Here is a 21,669-nt window from a genome sequence, read left to right as displayed (position 1 = left end):
ATAAATGATCAGAATTATAATATTTCTGACTGTCTGAAGCAAAATTGAATTGAATCAGGACTTTGAGAACTGTAATCGAATGGATTATAGAAATCAGTGATGATACCCAGCCCTAGTGAGTAGCCTAGGCCCAACAGAAGTGGATGTAGCTGTGGGTAATGAGAAAAGATGAAAAGAACTATTGATAACTTTTTTGTTAAGTTAAGGCCTGATACATCTGAAATTCATAGGCAGTGCTCTGACACGGAGCCATCAATCTTTGAACACTGAAAAAGCACAGCGTATCCAGAAAACACATTATATGCTGCAATAAATGCACTGCCCAAGTGTTCCCTCTCCCCACTGCCTTTCAGTAGCAGGTAGCAGGAAACAGGTCATCAGAGGAGGCCGAGATGATGATTAAGTTTAACATTTTCTATAATATTGCCAAAGAGTGCCAAACCACTTTAAGCACAAGATTGTTAGTTAATCATTTACAAATGAATATTGTCTGTATGGACAGCAATTCCCCCCCCCCAAAAAAGTGCACATGTAAAACTGCGGTGTTAAGCGATGTGGTGCAATCGTGGCAAAAAGTTAGTCTAGAGCCCTGTGAACATGATCGGCCCCTGTAACAGTTCAAATGCTGAGGCAAGCAGAAGGAGAGGATATTTATTTTTAACTGTAATCTTGTTCAACCCCCGAAAATCAATACAGGGACACAGAGTCTTATCCTTCTTCTCCACAAAGAAGAATCCTGCTGCTAAGGGTGAGGTTGAATGATACCTGCGGCCAGGGAATCCGTTATGTAGCGCTCCATGGTTTTGCGCTCAGGTTTTGAAAGGCTGTAGAGCTGACTTGTAGGCAAGGGGGCGCCTGGGAGCAGGTCGATCCCACAGTTGTGGGGCCGGTGAGGAGGCAAAGTCAAAGCCTTATCTTTGCTGAATACCTGGCCGAGGTCGTGGTATTCGGAAGGCACCAAGGTTAGGTCGGGAGGTGATGAACTTTTAACAGAGCTGGCCCCGGGACTATCCGGGACCGCGGCGTGCAAACACTGTTCATGGCACCGAGTACTCCATCCAGTCACACAGCCCTTGGCCCAGTCGATTTGGGGGTTGTGAAGTTGGAGCCAGGGAAACCCTAGGACCAGAGGCGTGTGGGGGGCTTTAAATAACAATAAACTGTCTTGGAGTGATTTTCTGAAAGAATGAGAGCGATTTCCTGAGTGCGATGGGTGACAGAGGCTAGATGGCCGCCATTTAAGGCCGAGACCTTGAGCACCTCCGGGAGGGGAACTTGAGGCAGGCCTTACTTTTGGGCTACGCTTTGTCCAGGAAATTTTGTTAGGAACCAGAGTCAATGAGAGCGCAGCAGGAGTGAGTGAGAGTATGAAACATTATTTTAGCAGGGCAACTAAGGTGAGGGAAAACACCGGTTGTGGCGCCCGCCAGTATCCCCGCAGTTACTGACGGGCCAACTCTTTTACTGGGTCTGGGCCCGGCCGAGCTGCATAGGTTGCTCTTCATCCCCGTGCTGCTTCTCTTCCTTGCCTCTCCACATCAGAGAAGGGAGGTCCCTTGACGCACCCGTGCCCCCAACAAGCTGCCGGCCATCCCCAGACCTCCTGCTAAACTCCTGCATGTGGTTGTCTAGACTAATGCACATATTGATTAGAGCAGACAAAGATTTTGGCAGTTCTTTAGTAGCCAACTCATGCTTAATGTTCTTGCTCAGACTGTTGAGGAAGGCCCCATGCAGTGCTTTCTCCTCCCAGCCCGACTTCTCCGCCAGGATCCAGAACTCCACTGAAAAGTCAGCAACACTCCTCCTACCTTGCTTCAGAGAAAACATGCAATGACCTGTGGCGTCAGAGCTAGCTCCTTTATCAAAAACACAGCAAAACCTGTTGAAAAAAACATCATATGAAACAGAGGGCTGGGTACTTAATACAGCTTGTGCCCATTGAAGCGCTCGCCCAGTCACGAGTTGCACCAAATAAGCAATTTTAGCAGGGTCTGTGGCATAGACAAGAGGTTGTTGTTTAAGCACAAGAGAGCACTGCGTCAGAAAACCCCGGCTCTCCCCCAACTCGCTGTCAAATTTCTCCAGCACGGGGAGTGAGTACTCTCGCTGCTGCGGTGGAGGAGTGGGGGGAAGCGGGCAGGCTGCCACCGCATCTAGCAGGGGGACGGGCTGAGCTGGAACCGCATTAGGTGAGGAAATCAACATACCTTTAAGTTCAGTTATGGCTTGCAAAAGCACGGCTTGTTCCTTTAAAACATGCTTGAGCATTTCTTCGTGTCGCTCCAAAACCTCCGCTTGGAGAGACAGCTGGCGTAAAGCAGAATCCGCTGGGTCCATGGTTGTGGGATTATTCTGTCACGGAAAAGAGGATCCAGGCGCAGTTCTCTTCCACAGCAAGACAGTGCGTTTATTTACAGTGAGAAAAACAGGTAAGTCCAACAATACAATAAAAAAAAGTGCAATCTCCAAACAGTGCTCGTCCTTTGCTCCCCGTGTGCTCCGTGCAGAGGCTCCGTGAGTGCGTGTGCTCCCCAACTTGCTTCTCCACTGTAGAGTTCTTTTGATTTGGAAGGAAAAGTAAGCGCAGACAGAGTCCCAGGGAGTGTCCAAAAAGTGATTTATTAAACACACATGTATTATACAGTGTGGGAGGGCCGGTCTCTCCGCTCATCCCCAAAACAGAAAGCTTTATAGCCTTTATGACGTCAGAACAATTCCTGGACATGATCTTCTTCAGAACAACAACAACCCTTTCCCGGACCTGAAACTAGATGTTTTCCATATATAGTCATATCAACTGTGAAAAACGAGTGTGCTGTTGTGTAAGATTGTTGGTCCAGGCCACCGAAAGTTCAGCGTCCTCATCTGACTTACTGTGAATGTGTTTGATTCTGCGTGCTCTGGCCAATATACTAAGTGGTAAATGATACATGATAATAAGGATGATAACCAGATAATGATAATGATAAGTGATAAGTGATGCAGACTAATGAAGTAATGATGAAATAATGATGGTGCATGTGAATAATAACATAGTGACAGAAAAATAACATTCCTTTACGTGACAACTCCTCCTCTTGGGCTCGCTTGCGAGACCAACTTACACCAGGATTTGTCTCACTCCTCCTTCCAGCTTACAATCTCCTTCAAGGGCATCATGGACTCAGGCGCCGCTGAACCCTTCGAGCCAGAGCTCAGGGCTCTCTCCAGCATCTTTACCAAAACTCGCCGGACCAGAGGGATGAGACAACATCCGATCATTAATATAGCAAGAAAAACAACAAAAGAAAACATAGCAGACATAACAACACTCTTCCATTGCCCAAAGACAGACGTGAACCAGTCTCCCAGTCCAGTGTTCACACCTGATTGCTCATGCATGGTTTTAGACAACATTTTCAGACTCTCAAGCGCTCTAGTAACCGTACCGTCTGGGGCCGTATTGTGGGGTATAAAAGTACAGCACATGTCCCCAAACATGGCACACACACCACCCTTCTCAGCCAATAACATGTCAAGGGCCATGCGATTTTGGATTCCCATTAACGACGTCGGTCCCAATTGTTCCGCAAGGCCTTCTACCGCGTCCCTAGTGAGATTAGAGAGTCTCAACACATTATAATGAACATAGTTAATGCGATCAACATTTTTATTTGGAGTTATCCACAAAAACACACTTTCAAAACCGGCCGCTATCTGATTAACTAACTTATACTCATCTGGAACTCCCCTGGGAACTCCTATTGAGTCAATCCAGGTTGGTGAGTCCCATCTCGGGTCATATTTGTGCACACCCCTCATACTTCTCCTACGTCTGGCTGTCAACACACCAGTGTCCTGCTGTGGAACTGTCTCTACTCTATTTCCTATCAGCATCAAAGGTGCTCCTAGTCTTACCAGAGCACAGGTTCCCACACTCCCCAGTGGAACCTGCACCAAAAGGGTGTACTGCCCACAATAATAATATAGCCCACCCCTTGCCCAGGTGCCTATAATAGTATTTGGGTCACTTACATTATTGGTAGTCCTGCCGGGAATTGTCCTCTGACACCAGCTTGGATCAATTCTTCCTAACGTATATCTCACACTGTCTGTAGAGAACTCAAAACATGTATAATTATCCTTTTTAGGTGTGAATGAACCTGGTTGTGTACGTTTATCAATTGGCGGATATAATCCTGACAAAGTGGTGCAGTTACCAGTGTTCACTGCCTCTCTAGTTAATCTCAGCATACAGTCATAACCCCACTCATCCTCTGGATACAAAGGAGCGGGTTCAGTGAACAGACGAGGCCTAGCTGTAGCACAAGCAACACAATCAACCACTTCCTGCTCTTTAGCATTTTGAGCCACCCAATCTAACCAAAGATTCCTATCACCAAAACCTGTGGCACGCTCTATTAACTCCTGAGGTTTTAACCTGGTGTAATCTGTGGCAACAAACCATGTCTCTTCTGAGTCCTGGTAAGTAACTGTCTCCAAGGGATCCATTTGCTCTGTGAGATTCATTACAGTGTCGTTCCCTACCGGTTTAGATCTTGGATTGAATAAGTTCACCCGAATTATCCCTGTGGGATCTGTCCCTGGTTTATCTACCCCTATTACTAAATAGAACGCACCTCCGTCATAGTTTGCCTCCGGAAGTCTAGTCCACGGTCCTAGGGAGAGAGTGACAGGGTTATGTGTAACAGAATAATCTTTCTGAATAGCTATCCCTTCAAGGGCCTGTGGAACTGTTGGCTGCCATCCTACTCCTGTCCAAGCAACCACATCCTGCCAAGAACACCACTGATCCGTTATATAACTGTAAATGTCTCCTTCCTGTGATGGGCCCCACACAGACTTAGGGTAGCATACCATAGGGTGATAACAAATCCACACATTATATGTTCTCCAGCTGCTACCGTCTCCTGGGCATCTAATTACCTCACACAAATCAAATGTGAACGCTGTCGTAGACCCATTAACATACCCAAACTCGACTCCCCCACTGGCTTTGAGACACCCATCGTTCCCACCTGAGCCAACCTCGCGCTTGAATTTTCTCGACGGCTCGATCGGTTTGGACTCTGGAGCGGATAGACCTCTGCGTCTGGGCAATTCACCTGTCTGCCAATAAACAAACAAACACGTTACAACACTTATCAACCCCAACATTCCCGTTAATTTCCAATTTTCCCACACTTTCATGATCGCTGTTCCCAGGCTCTTTTACTTTTACTTTAAACTTCGTAATAAGAGTATAAAATTATGTGTATAAAAATATGCGATTAACGTACAAAACTATTACGACTGCTTTAAACTATCAATTGGTTCAGACTAGAGCCCTAGCCTATCATGAGCCTGGAATGAATTGATGCTTGGCGCTTGGCGCTCCTCTTCTTTCTTCGTCTCCCCAGGTAGACTGCTGGGGAGAACCGCTGCACAGGGGGAGAGGATTATTCTGCCTCTATGTTTCCCCCCGTGTTACTTTGGGTGGAGCTTATCTCGAGTAAGCTCTCGTCCGCCACTGCGCATTGAGACCAATGGAACCAGGTCTCACCCTTTCCCTTCAACCGAACCGCACTGGTGGTACGAGCAGTCACCTCGAATGGCCCCGTCCACCTCGGATCTCTCCACTTTCGCTTAATGACCTTCAGCCACACCGCCTTGGCGTCGGGGAGGGACCTGTCCACCGCATTCACCCCCACTCCAACCTGTTGTGTGAAACTAGACACAAGAGCTTTTAATTCTTTCCAACATTCAGCATGTTTTCTATTACTTTTTATACTTTCTTCCGCCGGGACTGTTGTCCATGGACCTGGAAACTGTCGTCCTGTCAACAGCTCATATGGTGTGAAACCTGTGGATTGATTAACACAACATCTTATTATCATCAATGCAATTGGCAGGGCTGCAACCCAATTTAGCCCCGTCTGAGCAGAAATTTTAGCTATCTTATTTTTCAGGTTTAGATTCATTCTTTCCACCTTCCCCTGGGACTGAGGATGATACACCGTCCCAAATCGGTGCTGCAACCCCAGCTTCTGTTCTACTTCTGCCAAATCTTTATTTTTAAAATGAGTTCCATTGTCTGAACGAATTCGTTTAGGAAAACCATGCCGGGGGATGTAATGATTGATTAAACACTTAATCACACTTTTTGCATCCTCCCTTTTTGTTGGCCACGCTTCGGGCCACCCCGTCAGAGCATCCACACTCACCAGCAAATACCGGACTCCTCCCGGTCCCACATCAATCATGTCAGTGAAATCAATGACAATCTCTTCCCCTGGTCTTTCTGGAATGGGGAACTTACCTGCCTCTGGTTTAATCACTGGCTTTGGATTGTGCCTCCCACAGATCAGGCACGTCCTAGCTTTCTCCTTAATCATATCCCTCAAAAAGGGATGCCACCAATGGCACAGATGTCTCTCCATCTGGGCCACACCCACATGGCCAAGCCCATGTGCTTCTGCAATCTTCTGTTCCGCTAGGTTGGCGGTCAACACCGGTCGTCCGTCAGGTCCTCGCCAGAGACCTCCTTCTTCCCATGCTCCTCGACTCTTCCAGACCCCCTTCTCTTCCGGGGCCGCCTCCTCTTGGGCCTTCCTGGCCTCCTCCAACATGTTGACTCCTACTTCTTCCTCCACACTTATTTGCACGATCTGCCGTAGTGCTTTATAGCCTGCTGCCTCTTTCGCAGCTCGATCGGCTTCCTGATTTCCTCTGGCCACCAGGCCAGTCCCCGAGGAGTGACCTTTACACTTTATAATACTCACCTCCTCTGGGTCTCCCAACGCCTGCTCGAGTTCCTCCATTTCCTTCTTGTGGCAGATTGGTGCATTGTCTGCTGTCCTGAATCCTGCTCTCCGCCATTGGGCTAGCTCCACATGCACTGCTCCAAAGGCATAAGCTGAATCCGTGTAAATGTTGACTCGCCTTCCTTTCGCGAGTCTCAGGGCTCTGCTTAGAGCAATTACTTCTGCTCTCTGGGCCGACTGCTGCCCTTCAAGTCTCCCAGCCTCCTTTACCTCAAATTCGGTCCCCTTCCTGCAAACTACAGCGTAGCCTGCTTTCAATCCTTCGTCATCTCTGTAGCAACATCCATCCGTGAACCAATCTTCAGCTCCCGTCAGAGGTTCTGCTTTCAAGTCTTCTCTTATTTTCTCGTCCACTTCAGCTCTCTTAGCGCAGTCGTGCGGATCACCCGAACCCATCAAATCTGCCATATTGATTCCTTCATGTGTGAATGTCAGATTAGGAGCGTCTAAGACTTTACTCACTCTCTGTTGTGTCAATGGTGTCATGGTGAAGGCTTGTGAGTTAACATATGCCACCACACTGTGGGTGGTCAACACCTTCAATGGATGATCCCTCACTATGTGTGCTGTTTTTTGTATAATCTTTGACACCCCAAGGGCATGCTGCGTGCATACCGGGTGTCTTGTCTCCAAATGATTCAGGCGGATGCTGACGTACATGAGTACATCTCTCACTCCCCCCTTTTTCTGAAACAAAACCCCATTCACTATCCCATTTGTTTCTGAAACATCGAGATAGAAGGGTTCGTCATAATTAGGGATGGCAAGATCAGCAGATCTCGAAAGATCTTGTTTCAATGCAATGAATGCCGCCTCCGTGGCCGATGTCCATGGCAGTTCAGCCTTAAGGTTACGGACACCTACCGTTTTTGCCAAATCCCTCAAAGGGGCCGTTTTGCCTGCATAGTTTGGTATGTACTGACGGCTGTATCCCGTTAAACCTAAGAAGGAGAGCAACTCCTTAACTGTGCGTGGTTTTGGATGTGTCAGAATCTGATCTCGGTGGGTGTTTAGTAAACCCACTGACTGGTGCGCAATCACACGGCCCAGAAATGTCACCTCTGGTCGGACCAACTGCAACTTCTCTTTACTCACTTTGAACCCGCACTCAGCGAGTCTCTCCAGTACGGTAAGCGAGGCCTCCGTACACGCCGAAGCAGACGGAGCCGCGATGAGCAAGTCATCCACGTACTGAACCAGTGTAGACCCCTCTGGGAGTTGACACTGTGAAAGAGCTTCTTTCAGCACTTGGTTGAAAATGCCCGGGGAGAGGGCAAACCCTTGTGGCAACCGTGTGTATCTATACTGTTGCCCTCTGTATGTAAATGAAAAAATGTCCCTAAGAGACTCATGCAAGGGGAGACAGAAAAATGCGTTGGCTAGATCAATACACGTAAACCACTTTTGTTCTGGTGTTAATGCCGTCAAAGCTGTGTACGGGTTTGGAACAGGCACAGTATCAGTACGTAGGATGGCATTTATGGCTCTTAAGTCATGTGCCATCCTGTACTTTCCTGTCCCATGCTTCTCTACTGGCAAAATGGGTGTGTTCCAGTAAGATTGTGAAGGCTCAAGGACTCCTACTTTCAGTAGCCCTTCTATTGTCTCCGCAATTCCCTCCTCTGCTTCTCTTTTCTGTCTGTACTGCGGTTTCCAAATTGGTACCTCAGACTTTAGCTGGAACGAGACCGGCGAGCAAGTTGCCAGGCCCACGTCCGTAGACCCAGCTGACCACAAAGTATCAGGAAGAGTCGCAAGTACGGCCACTGCTTCAGCATGATCTACTCTTTCACTGCCATGGATTCTTGAGATTTGCTTATGCTCCAATACCACTGCGTCATCTGACAGACCAGTGATGCGATAAATTTTGCATTTTGGCGAATACCAGACATCTGGAATCTGAGTGGGCTGCCAACAAGGTTCGTCGAGAGCTCTCCTGACCATTGTTCCCAGCTCCCTGGCCTGATGACCCTCATGGACCGCCAATGTGATATGAGGCACTGAATCAGGCCCCATTTTGAACCAAGGCCGTTGTTCTTCAGTCAAATTCACTCCTGCAGCGACGCCTTCAGGACCAACATAGATGTTCTGTGAACGTACGTTCCAAGTCTGACTCTCAAGCTCAGTCTGGAACTGGTCCCTATAAATTTCGTCCTCGTTCTTATCATAATAGAGGGTGACGTGGTATGGGTCTCGCGGAGGGGAATAGACAGCCAAGGCCATAATCCAAGGTTTCCACAGCTGATACAGTCTCAAAATGCCTTCATCCACCAACCGACCCCAGTATATATCCGCTGTAGATTGTTCACAGTCTTGCAGCAAATACTGGTTCTTTGAAAAAGTCCCCAGGCAAAAGAACTCTTTTCCTCCTGGAAGTGTCACTGTTAATCCATCAGCTGAACACATGATAGTGGCCCCCAGTTTAATGAGCAAATCCCTGCCCATCAAGTTCACAGGCACATGGGGAGACACCACATAGCTGTGCTTCAATGTCTGTTTTCCCAGCACCGTCAGGGCTGGATTGGTTGTCGGCAGAGTCATTGGAACCCCAGAGAAACCCACAACACTGACCATGTGATTGGAAAGTGTGGCACTGCTTGGTTTTTGTCTTAGCGTTGAGTAAGTCGCTCCAGTGTCCACCAGGAAGGTCAATTCAGTCCCTTCCACGGTCATCGGCAACAGAGGGTCTGCCATCCCCATGCTGCCGGGTCTCTGTGGGTCCCGTCAGTACAGCTCCTCCTCCCTGCCCCAGTTGGCCAGGGGATACTGAGCCACTGGCGCCATGCCAGGGTTGGGAGCTTGAAGTCCCCTTGTCTGGAATGTCCTGCCTCGCGGCGCTCTCTGTACCTGGGGTGGTGGTTGGTAACTTATTTCTGGTAGCCATGGCGTAGGACAGTTACGAGCCCAGTGTCCTCGTCCTCCACACCTTCTACACTGATCAGGGTCCAGCATAGGTCCCCCCAGACCACGACCCCTTAGTCCACCTCCTCTTTGAGATCCACCACGCCCCCTCAACGACCTATTAGCCCCCCAATTCCCCGCGGGTCTTCCTTGCCTTGGTCCATTGGCGGGCCACCGGTCATCAGGATACACGACTGGGTCCAAATCTGGCCAATCAGGCCCCGGCTCACCCTGAGGCTTTGCCACCAGCATTTTCTTAGCACCTTCTTTACTTTCTTTTTTCTTCTCATTAAATTTTTCTCTTGCCTCAGCCAAATTTAATTTTACCAACTGCCCTTGCGCCTCCTCCAGGTCGTGTTTCTTTTTGGTCACCTCGTCTCTTTCGAGCTCTAACCTATGGATTACATGCCTTTCCCATTTTACCGAATTTGCCACCGCAAAATCTGGATTCTTCTGTAAGTCTGCTCTCACTCGTTCTGGCAAACCAGCTAACACAGCGCATCGGAACCACGCCCGATGTTCTCCTTCCTGTCCTGGATGTTCTCCTGTCTGCGCAATCCACTGTTCCTTTGCATGCTCTATAAACTCTCTAGGAGCTTGTTCTGGGCTCCACAATATTCTAGGCATGGTGCCTGAATTAGGGGTCGGGTACTTCTCACGCACTGCGTCAGAGAGAGCATTTCGCACCCTTGCATAGGGGACATCATTTGGTTGACATGTGGTTTCTGCTATCTCTTCCACATCTGCCAGGCCTCCACCCCTGAAGGCCCTTCCTCCCATGGCACGAAAATCTCCCAGGGCAAGTTCTTCTCCTTCAGTAAGACTCCCCAGTTTCCTCAGCCACGCAGCTCCTCCCTCTGTAATAGGGGGCAGTTGCTTCATCAGAGCCTCCAAATCTCTGATGTTATAAGGCTGGTATACTGGCTCGCCCCTTAAACCCTGTAGTAGAGGCATTGAGAGGGACTCCTCCTCAGTTTGCAATCCGATACTCTGCTTCCGGTTTTTCTCAAAGATCGACTGTCTTCTGTTTTTCAGGCCCTGCAAGGCCTTTTCAGACCGAAGGATTCTCCTCCCTTGGTCACCCCGAACGCTTGGGCCAAACCCTTCGATTTTCAGGTTCGCCACTTCTCGGGATTTCCGTGTCTTACCTATTGAGGCTGCGAGGTCCTTCTCCAATGCTTCAAGCGTTTGTGCTAATAGGTATGGTGCTGGCACGCCTTCCTCTTCCCAGTCTCTCAAGGTCTGTTCTAACCTTACCACGGCTTCTCGGTTAGTAGATATTTTCCCTACTACTTGTCCCTGCCACTGGCCCTCTTCCAGGTCGCCAACCCCTGGCTCCTGACAGGCTTTTTGGCTCGCCTTCGATGGCCTCTGCCGCGGCGACACAGGCATATCTTCATCTGAAGTCCAGCCCTCCTGGGATGCATTTCCCTGCCTAGTCTGCTCCGGTGTCACCTGATCTGCGCTTGTGGAAGCCACAGGTTGAGCTTCTTCAGCTCCTTCTGGGCTGGGGGAAGAGGGAGGGAGGAAAGCCACACCTGGTATGATTATGCCCCCACCTGATGCTCCAGCAGCTGACTCGAACTGAGTCCCTTTCGGTGTAGCTGCCGCCGACAGGGGTTGCGACACTCCTGTATTGACCCCCTTGGTGTCGCGTAGAGGCGTCGATGGTGCATGATCCTCCTGAAAATCCACAACTCCGCCTCTAACGGTTCCTGTTCTCCCTTCCGGTCCCCAAAGAGTGCCACCCTCCAGGGTCAGCACTGGGCAGATGTAGGGAGGAGGCGGTGCACCGGGGAGTCCCTTCAAGCTGGGATATAACCTCCCCTCGGCCTGGGCTTCCTCTGCCAGTCCTGGCGTGGGGTCGTTGACCTCGTCTTTCATCCAGGGGGAGACACCTCGGCAGACAATCACATACCTACAGTACTTACTCTGTTTCTCCATCATCTGTTTCTTTTCTGCCTTCACTTTTCTCCCCTTAAAACCCCCCTCAAGTTCCTCCTCAAGATCTTTGATTCTCTTTTCACATTTCTCAGCTCCTAGCTGGAAAACCGAATGCAAAGGTATTTTGTCCTCCATCGTTATCTGTTGATCCTCACATAAATTCTTCACCTCCTTCTCCATGTCTTTACATTGCCGAGCAACCTCCTTGGAAGCTCCTTCATAGGTGATCTTGAGGGCCTTCTTGAGTTGGACTATCTGTTCCTTGAGTGGCTTATAGTTCTTCTCCCCACTAGGGGTCGCCTTCCCGATTTCAGTCATTTTGTTTTCAGCCATTTTGTTGTTGAGCTCACTTACCTTCACCAAAATGGCCGCTACTTAGCTCCACCTCCAAACCTTGCCCTCACCAAAATGGCCACTGCTAAGCCCCTCCTTTAGAAGTAGGCTCGGCGTATTTCCCCTCTCAGGCTCAAACGCACCCAACCGGCCTACTGCCCCTTTTCTCTGGGCCGCACCTACACACACACACTCACTCTCTTCTTTCACTCAAAGTTACCCTCCTTCACAAGACACCAAAACCTCTAAAATCCACTACTTCAATTTAACCACAAGAAACCAACAAAAATTCACACTCACACACCTTCAACAAAGTTTTAACATAACATAATTCAAGTAATCACAACACAGGCACTCCTCCCCCAAACGGGAGAAATCCCCTCAACTCAACCAGCTCACAACATATAAAACATCAACAAAGACAAGCCACACACCTGTACACTCCTGGAACAAGACCGAAAATTATCCAGCAATCACACAGTTTATTGCTTTCATGTAGTCAATCACACCACAAGAAACAGGAGAAAACAACTATATTCACCTTCCTACAGCTCGTAATATGAAACACTTGGCAAGACTGAAATTACCTTTCTACACCCCACAAACAACATCACCTAGATAGAGAAATAAAACTAAAGAAGAAATTGGAAAAATTAAACAAACAGAAAAAACCGAGTTAAACAGTTAAACAAATAGAGAAAAACAGTTTTCCTTTAATACTCGATGGGCACATGCGCTGCCCCCCTTTGTCTCTTTCTCCTCACACACACACTGCAGGGTTCACCAAGCCCCCACCTTTGCCGCTGCTTGAGACAGAGAGGCAGAGACGCTTTTCTTTTTTCTCCACCACACACAACAGCAAGCCTATACATGCAAGCTTTTAAACAATATAAGCGCTTATACACCGGTATTTGCACACTATTTACATACACGGGCCCGTATAGATGCCAGTATTCCTAAGTTTTTGACTAATTTGAAAGCTCTAAGCCCAGGCTTCACCTTGGTCCACAGAACCAGCCTTGATGATCAATAACCCCGCGTCGGGAACGCCCTCACCGGCCGCGGTCAGATTTCTAAGCCCTAATTAATTTACAACCGCTCCCCGCAAGTTGACAGGTCGCTCCACGTCTTGCGTCAAGGAATCAACCTCACGCGTTCAGCTTTACTTAAAACTCACTGTCACCCACGTTAATAGTCACGGCCGGGTCTCACCCTTCAGCCAAACAGCACAGTAAAAGGTAATCCTTGATTACCTAGCCTTTAACGGGTGTCCGAAGTCCCGCGGGAGGCCACCCGAGCTACCTGGACGCCGCCAGTGGTGACGCACGCCTGCGTCACCTGTCGCCGCTACACGCTGAACACTGTGCTCTACGGGGTCTCACCCCGGTCTAGGTTAATTTATACACTATTTAAAAGCGTCCCTGGGGACTCTCAGCCCCTCAGTTTTTATTTACCTGACGCCCGAAACCGCGTTTCTACCACCCAATGAGTCCGAATTCCCCTAACCTTAAAGAGTGCTTGGCATCTAACTCCACACTCTCACTCAAGGCACACAAACCAAGCCTCTTAGCTTTAACACCACAAAAAACCTCACAAAAACACAGAGAACCCCTAAAATAAACAGCAATAACTTTTGAAAGAATTTTATCAAACTTTTTCCACTAATTATCCTAATTAAATAAAATCACTACGGACAGAACCCAGCAGAAGGCCCCCCTGAGTGAACATTCAATTTAGTTTTAACTTCTCATTTAGTACCTTTGGATAAAAATTATTCAACAGGTGGTGCTGACCTTTTATGTCCCGGGTTTTTGTCACTCAGTAGTGGGCCCCCTCCTGGATCCCCCCGTCTTTTGGCACCCCCGAGGAGCTCCGCTCCCTCGCAGCGCGTCTTCTTTCCCCCCAAACCGGGTTTTCGGCACCAAAATGTAGAGTTCTTTTGATTTGGAAGGAAAAGTAAGCGCAGACAGAGTCCCAGGGAGTGTCCAAAAAGTGATTTATTAAACACACATGTATTATACAGTGTGGGAGGGCCGGTCTCTCCGCTCATCCCCAAAACAGAAAGCTTTATAGCCTTTATGACGTCAGAACAATTCCTGGACATGATCTTCTTCAGAACAACAACAACCCTTTCCCGGACCTGAAACTAGATGTTTTCCATATATAGTCATATCAACTGTGAAAAACGAGTGTGCTGTTGTGTAAGATTGTTGGTCCAGGCCACCGAAAGTTCAGCGTCCTCATCTGACTTACTGTGAATGTGTTTGATTCTGCGTGCTCTGGCCAATATACTAAGTGGTAAATGATACATGATAATAAGGATGATAACCAGATAATGATAATGATAAGTGATAAGTGATGCAGACTAATGAAGTAATGATGAAATAATGATGGTGCATGTGAATAATAACATAGTGACAGAAAAATAACATTCCTTTACGTGACACCACCCAACTCTCCTGGAGGAAGAAGGAAATCCACAAAATCCACAATTAGCAAACTCGCTAGCAACAAGCACACTAATGGGGAAGTTGGAATGTCACATTTCAGACGCTGATAAGTCTTCACATATCCTGCGCCAAAACTTCTGAACTGGTGGACAGAACCTAAGAGCGTGAATATAATTGTCTGGTGTATTGGCTTGACAATGTGAGCATCCGATGACCCGTATAGTGCACTCTATGTAATATTTTGTATTGAATTAATTGCAGACTGGAATTTCTATTTAAATGAAAGGTTTTTATGCATACCTGAGATCAGAAGTTTTAGTCTAAGTTGACTGATAAATCCATTTCCCATTTTGCAATAGGAAGTGATATTGATTCATCTGTTTTAGAGAGCATTCTGCATATTTTGGACAGTAATTTGGAGTAAGAAACTGTACCACACTTGGTGGTGTTTGTAATTCGACTGGGTTTAAATTTCGTTTTTACTATGGATTTAATTTGTTGATATTCTAAAAATCTTTTCGTGTTGAGCCCATATTGTGTAAACAGTCTGTCAAACGGAATAAATTCTGTTCCTTCTAAAATATGTTCTAAGTATTTGATTCCTATACAACTCCAATCTGGAAAGTTAATCATATTATGTCAGGGTTGTTCCAGATAGGTGTACGTTTGTGTTACGGGTCCCAAGGATGAAGACCATGATGACTAGGGATGGGTATCATTTAGGTTTTATCCGATACCGGTGCCAAACCGGTACTTTTGAAATGGTGCCGGTGCTTAAACGGTGCTGAAATCTGTGCTTAAAGAATGGAAAACACAAAATTGGTCCAAAAACCTCTCATGTTCAGCTGTTTGTTTGTTTTTTAAAAAGATAACAATGTTAGCCTTTTCTGCAGCTATAGGGCATATATGGTATCACTCTGGGCTGGAAGCAGTCCTTAATCAATGGAAAAAACACAAACTTTGTCCAAAAACCTCTCATGTTTAGCTGTTTTCCACTTTTTCTTTGGTCATTTTAGCCTTTTTGGCCAGGGTGAAGGGAGTATCTGCCATCAAACAAGAAGACAGCCGCATGTAACTATGATGATGTTTGCTAGTTCACCTTACATGCATTAATGTAATAACGTGGTAAGTCTACTCAACGTAAATTACACGCAAACAACATTAAGCCACTCACCCAGAGAAGAACGGCTGCTGCTGCCATCATCATCCTTCATCACTTCTGCTACACTGGCAGGGCTAGGGGCCAGGACTCTTCGGGTTTTTGGGGGATGTTGCTAACTCCGGGTCCGATAACAGGCACCACACCCCCAGTAGATGTGCATGGTGTGAGGTCTCGCAGCAAGCCATCAAATACGGCGCATTTCTCGGCTTTAAAAAAAAAACGCTATGCGTCGCCAGGTGTTTCATCGGATTTGAGGTGTTACCTCCTTTGACAGTATCACAGTATCACCTTAAAGCACTTGTTGCAGGCTGCTGAGTTTGCATATTTTGCTGTGAAGTAAAGCCAGACTTTTGACCGCTTCACCTTGGGCACTTTTAATCTGTAGCTCTGCTCTAAAAGAAAGTACGTACCTGGGCCCGCCTACTATCCCCGGAAACCTAAAATGATTGGCTAGAATCTAAAGTGTATCATTCCATACCAGTTGGTGGCGGTAATGCACCTTTCAGTTGTTTGCCAACCGCCAATACAAATGTAAGGAAGAAGAAAGTGTACCACAGCTCAGGAAAAAAAAGCACCGAAATAAAGCACCGAAATGTGCGCTGCTTTTCAGTCTGGTTACTACCATTTATGTCAGAATGGTACCCATCCCTAATGATGACAAATATGTTACCTATAAAAGCAGGTGAAGAGCGGAGTAAGGAAGACAAGATCCGTCTCTGTTTTCCTCCAGAACGTGTCTGAGTCTGATTTATTTCACACAAATAAATGCTATATAAACACTAAACATGAGCTTTCAATATACCAGTCAGCTGGTTCCTTGTTCACATCAATTACATTTACTTATTTCACAACCTCAGAGAAATATACTCTCTTTACTGGTTCAGTTTCTCTAATTAACACCTTCTTTCCAAAATAGTTACATTCCTTACTCATATCAATAAACACATCACATTGTCTTCTGCAGTGTCTTACTGTCTAAACAGTTATATTCAATTACAGCATCGGTAAATACATCACATTTGTTCCCCTTAGTAAGTGGCAAAATCACTATTAAAATCACTAGTTACTAAGGGGAAAATTTGTTCCCCTTAGTAACTGGCAAAATCACTATTCAGTGCATCACGAAACCCAGCCTGTTGAATTAACCTGTTAATGCATCTGTTAGCTACACAGAATTGCTCGGAATGCTTGTGTTACACTAACTAACTCAGTCACTTTAACATAACTATTAACGTTCACATCCTACAGAACTGATTTGATTGGAGCATTACAACCAGTTTGCAAAGCGCACTGACTCTGCTACACGAGCGCTTCACCTAACGCGCGGGGCTTGCGATGCAGCCGCGCGGGACATTCCTCGGGTTTCTCCCGTGTTTACATATAAGTAACCGGTGATGGGAATAACGGTTTTACAAGTAACGGCATTACAAGTAACGACGTTACTAACGGCGTTACTTTTGTCAGTAACGCGTAATCTATCTAATTACTATTCCTATCGTTACAACGCCGTTGCAGTTACTAACAAGAAAATGCGGTCCGTTACTATTTTTCAACAAACAGACGGTTGAAGCTGTGTTCAGCTTACCGCGTCTTATATCAGTTGCACGGAAGTAGCTGACTATGTAAGTAATCTGGACGCTACAGCTTTAAGCAGCTGCGCACGCTCCTGCGGACTGTAATCACAATCACTGTCTAGCACAACACCTGGAGCTAAGGGGGCAAAACAATCACATGAGTGCTGCTGTTTGACTGAGGAAGAATAAAGTAGTCGTGGTAAGCCAATAACATGACCACTTAAAGACAAAGCAACATGGTGATATATACCAGTTATTAAATTGTGTTGATAGGCCACGTAAAACCAGAATCATGATAAACAATGTAAACGTGGCATTTTTTCCTCAATAGTTTGGTCACATTTACTGTCTAAGGACAGCGTAGCAAGCACTCTCTGCTTATGACCCCCCCAACCCCCCCCCCACACACACAAAAAAAAAAACCCTATATGAACCATTAGCTGAATCGACTTCAGTTCAGTCCCCTGTGCCACTTCAGACTTCAGTTCAGTCCCTTGTAGCAATTCAGTTTCCTGGTCAGCCACACACTCACCCACCTAGTCAGCCTAATGTTCAGCCAGGGGTCCCCACACCCTCTGGCTCTGCATCTGCTCCTGCTGGACGCTCGGGAGAGCCTGGCTAGCACTTCCTCGTCTCCACTGGAGGGTCCGAGGGACCCATCCAGCAACCTGCCTCCGCTGGAGGGTCCGAGGGGCCCATCCAGTAACCTGCCTCTGCTGGGGGGTCTGAGGGGCCCGTCCAGCAACCTGCCTCTGCTGGAGGGTCTGAGGGGCCCGCCCAGCCATCAACAGCTTCATCCTCATCTGGTCCAGCCTCCGAGCCTTCATCCTCGTCTGGTCCAGCCTCCGAATCTTCATCCTCGTCTGGTCCAGCCTCCGAGCCTCCATCCTTGTCTGGTCCAGCCTCCGAGTCTCCGCCGCTGCCGTCTGCACGGCTGGCCCCCTGATCTGTTTTCACACCGCCGCCGTTGCCGTCCGCACGGTCGGCCGCCTGATCTGTTTCCACGCCGCCGCCGCCGTTGCCGTCCGCACGGTCGGCCGCCTGAACTGAACTGTGTTTGGGCTGTTTTCTTGGGCTCCGGTGTTTACTGTGCACTGCTTTTGTTTTCTGTTCCATTTGAAAAATGTATTGATAGCAATGTTGACTATTATTACACATGAAAAAAAACAACTACACGTAAAATAATCACACTTTGACGCCTCTGCCTTTGTAAATGGAGGGACAGTAACTGTGTGTGTATATGTAAGCATGTAAAACCTGAAGACACCCAGATTAACAGTAATAGTATTTTGTCTCTATCTCCCATTCTGCAATTCACCTCATGTAAAAAATAACGTGGCGCACAGCGTGACGTGAAAAAAGGCACATACCTTTGACGTTGATTGACAAACTCTGTATTCCTCGTCTACACGTAAACGCAAAAAAGGAGTTTAAAAAATCTCAGTTATGGGTGATTCGAAACGCCGTTTACGTGTGGACGAAACAGCTGTGTTTTCAAAAATACCCGTGTAGGTGCTGACGTAGCCTAAAAGAGTTAGTAGTTTATTTTATTGCTACCTGTAACTTATTGCAGATTACTTGTATTTGCTTAAATGTTTGAGGTGTGAAATAAACCGCAACGGAGCAAAATATGGGTATGTGTGGATGGAGGATGTGTTTGTGTGTGTGGGAACCACTGCCTCAAGCTGTGTGTTTCCTCGTGTGCCTCTCTTTCAAGTGTAAGTTTATATTTTCCCAGTTTAGTTTTGTATGCTTTTCCCCTGTCAGCAAATAAAGCTGAGTTTTTTGAGTTCATCCCTCGAGTCTGAGTGCCTGCATCTTGGGTCCTACTCCTGCCTGCCACACAGCGTTTCATGGCAACATGTTTGTGGTTGTTACAGTAAAAAATAACTTTTTCTACTATGATTTTATGTTTTTTGTCTGATTATAGATCAATTGTGTTAATACAGTGTGTCAAAATGAGAACATGACTGTCAATTCAGACACGGGAGGTTGTGCTGAAAAGGATGATACCAAACAAGTGTTGAGGTTAAATTTATCATATCAAATGTTTATATGCTGATTATATTGCTTCATATGAGAAAGGCCTAACTCTGAGTACACTCTGTGCCAAAAAGTGCTGTCAGGAAACTGCATGCTGTTGCAGAGCGTGCTTTTGCAGCTAAAATGAAGTGAAAGTGAAACCAACTAGGCTGTTTGATTGAAACTTAAAGTGTGGTGTGACGTGAGAGCAAGTATATAAATAACTAGGCTTCCGTTTGTGCTTCAGACCTGGGGCTGTGTGCTGTGTGCTCAGGTCTCCATATTCCGGAATATGTAAATAAAAATCATTTTTTAAAGTAAAAAGAATCTAAGAATCAAAAGAACCAGAATTAACACAAGGCAAAGTAAATAGTTTTTAAAGGTAAAATGTGGAGGGAAAATCAAAAGTAGTTAAAAATGGCCAATTATACCCTGGACCCCAGAGGGTTAAATGTTTTTTTAAAAGTAACGCAATAGTTACTTTTCAAGTAATTAATTACTTTTAGAATATTGTAACTCAGTTACTAACTCAGTTACTTTTTTGAAGAAGTAACTAGTAACTATAATTAATTACTTTTTCAAAGTAACTTGCACAACACTGTAAGTAACTCAGGCAGACCGCCTTAAATTCTCTCATTCACATTAACATGGGTAACTGTGGTAACAATAAACAACTTTTTCAGTACAAACACCATTTACCAACCTGTAAAAGCAGGTGAAGAGCGGAGTAAGGAAGACACAATGCGTCTCTGTTTTCCTCCAGAACGTGTCTGAGGAAGCAGCAGAAGGTGGGCTCCACTTACTGCACCCTGAAACCCTGGAGCAGCCACCAACGTTCCGCCCTTACTGCTTTCTAACATAAAATGACTCCCTTTTACATGGGTTTCTATTCTTTTAAAGTAACTGAAAATGAGTACATATAGTAATGAAAAATGTCCCATAACACAAGTGTTTTACACAAAATAATATTAATGTGGCTATTCCCTCACCGGGGTGCCACATTTGCATGGGATTAATGAAGACTCCGTCAACTTTAGAAACTCCCCCCATGCTGTCAGAGAGCTGATGTGGATGCTTTTAAAGCATTCATGTCGCTTGATGTAGGTATGTTTTAGCGATCCTGAGATAAATTGAAGCCTGTTGGCTAAGAATTAGTGCTGAAAGTTAGGTAGATCTAATCCTACTCTATCCTTGGTCCTTAGACAGGTCATGTGATCTAGTCCACTCTGTTTGGAAGACTTTCAAAGACTCTCAGGTGTCTGAGAACTGAACAGGTGACCTCACCTGAGCTGCTGCTCGCAGACCAGCTGAGCTTTGATCACCGAGCGGACATTACCATGGTTTCCCTTCACAAACTCCTCCACACACTTCACATAGCTGAAACACACACACACACACACACACACACACACACACACACACACACACACATTTGTTACACATCTGGGTGTCAATCAGACGTCATTTACATGTCTGCATTTTTTTCAGGTCAAAAACAGACTTCAAATATTGACTGAAGATCAATTTTAATATGGAAAATGTGAACAAGCAGTGAAGGCTTTATGAAGAATTTTATTTAAATAAGTTTGTGGAACAATTTATTGCTGAGCTCTACCATTTTTATTTAAAGTGGAAAACGTTACAATATAGTTATATTAGTGCTGTCAGTGTTACTCTCGTTAAAATTACATTAACGCCATAACCACATTATCATTGCATTGCGTCTCCGTTAGCAAGTTAACGCGGATCGCCCCGTACAAGGGGCTGCACGGTGCTAATGGGTTAACAAGGTAACAACGTTAACACGTTGACACCATGCAGCGCTCGCACGGGGCGATCCGCGTTAACTCGCTAACGGAGATTTGTCATGTTAATGCCGTTATGGCGTTAACTTCATGTTAACGAGATTAATGCTAACAGCATTAAGTTATATACAGTGGGGCAAAAAAGTATTTAGTCAGCCACCGATTGTGCAAGTTCCCCCACTTAAAATGATGACAGAGGTCAGTAATTTGCACCAGAGGTACACTTCAACTGTGAGAGACAGAATGTGAAAAAAAAATCCATGAATTCACATGGTAGGATTTGTAAAGAATTTATTCGTAAATCAGGGTGGAAAATAAGTATTTGGTCACCTCAAACAAGGAAAATCCCTGGCTCTCACAGACCTGTAACGTCTTCTGTAAGAAGCTTTTCTGTCCCCCACTCATTACCTGTATGAATGGCACCTGTTTGACCTCATCATCTGTATAAAAGACACCTGTCCACAGCCTCAACCAGTCAGACTCCAAACTCCGCCATGGCCAAGACCAAAGAGCTTTCGAAGGACACCAGGAAAAGAATTGTAGACCTGCACCAGACTGGGAAGAGTGAATCTACAATAGGCAAGCAGCTTGGTGTGAAAAAATCAACTGTGGGAGCAATCATCAGAAAATGGAAGACATACAAGACCACTGATAATCTCCCTCGATCTGGGG

General features: G+C 46.3%; 1 protein-coding gene and 1 pseudogene across 1 annotated transcript; both read right to left on the bottom strand.

The window, feature by feature from the left end:
- The window catches only part of LOC102782143 (NACHT, LRR and PYD domains-containing protein 3-like), a 305,914-nt pseudogene that overhangs the window by 77,791 nt on the left and 206,454 nt on the right, over positions 1-21,669 (bottom strand).
- Positions 9,531-11,984, bottom strand: LOC148098526 (uncharacterized). Its single transcript, XM_087852600.1, has one exon. The coding sequence runs from the start codon at positions 11,982-11,984 to the stop codon at positions 9,531-9,533; it is 2,454 nt and encodes an 817-aa protein (XP_087708726.1).

The sequence above is a fragment of the Neolamprologus brichardi genome, chromosome 15 (assembly GCF_056152115.1).
Source record: "Neolamprologus brichardi isolate AB-2024 chromosome 15, ASM5615211v1, whole genome shotgun sequence".
Lineage (NCBI taxonomy): Eukaryota > Metazoa > Chordata > Actinopteri > Cichliformes > Cichlidae > Neolamprologus > Neolamprologus brichardi.
Note: the sequence above shows the minus strand (reverse complement) of the source record. Positions and strands in the feature narration are given on the sequence as shown.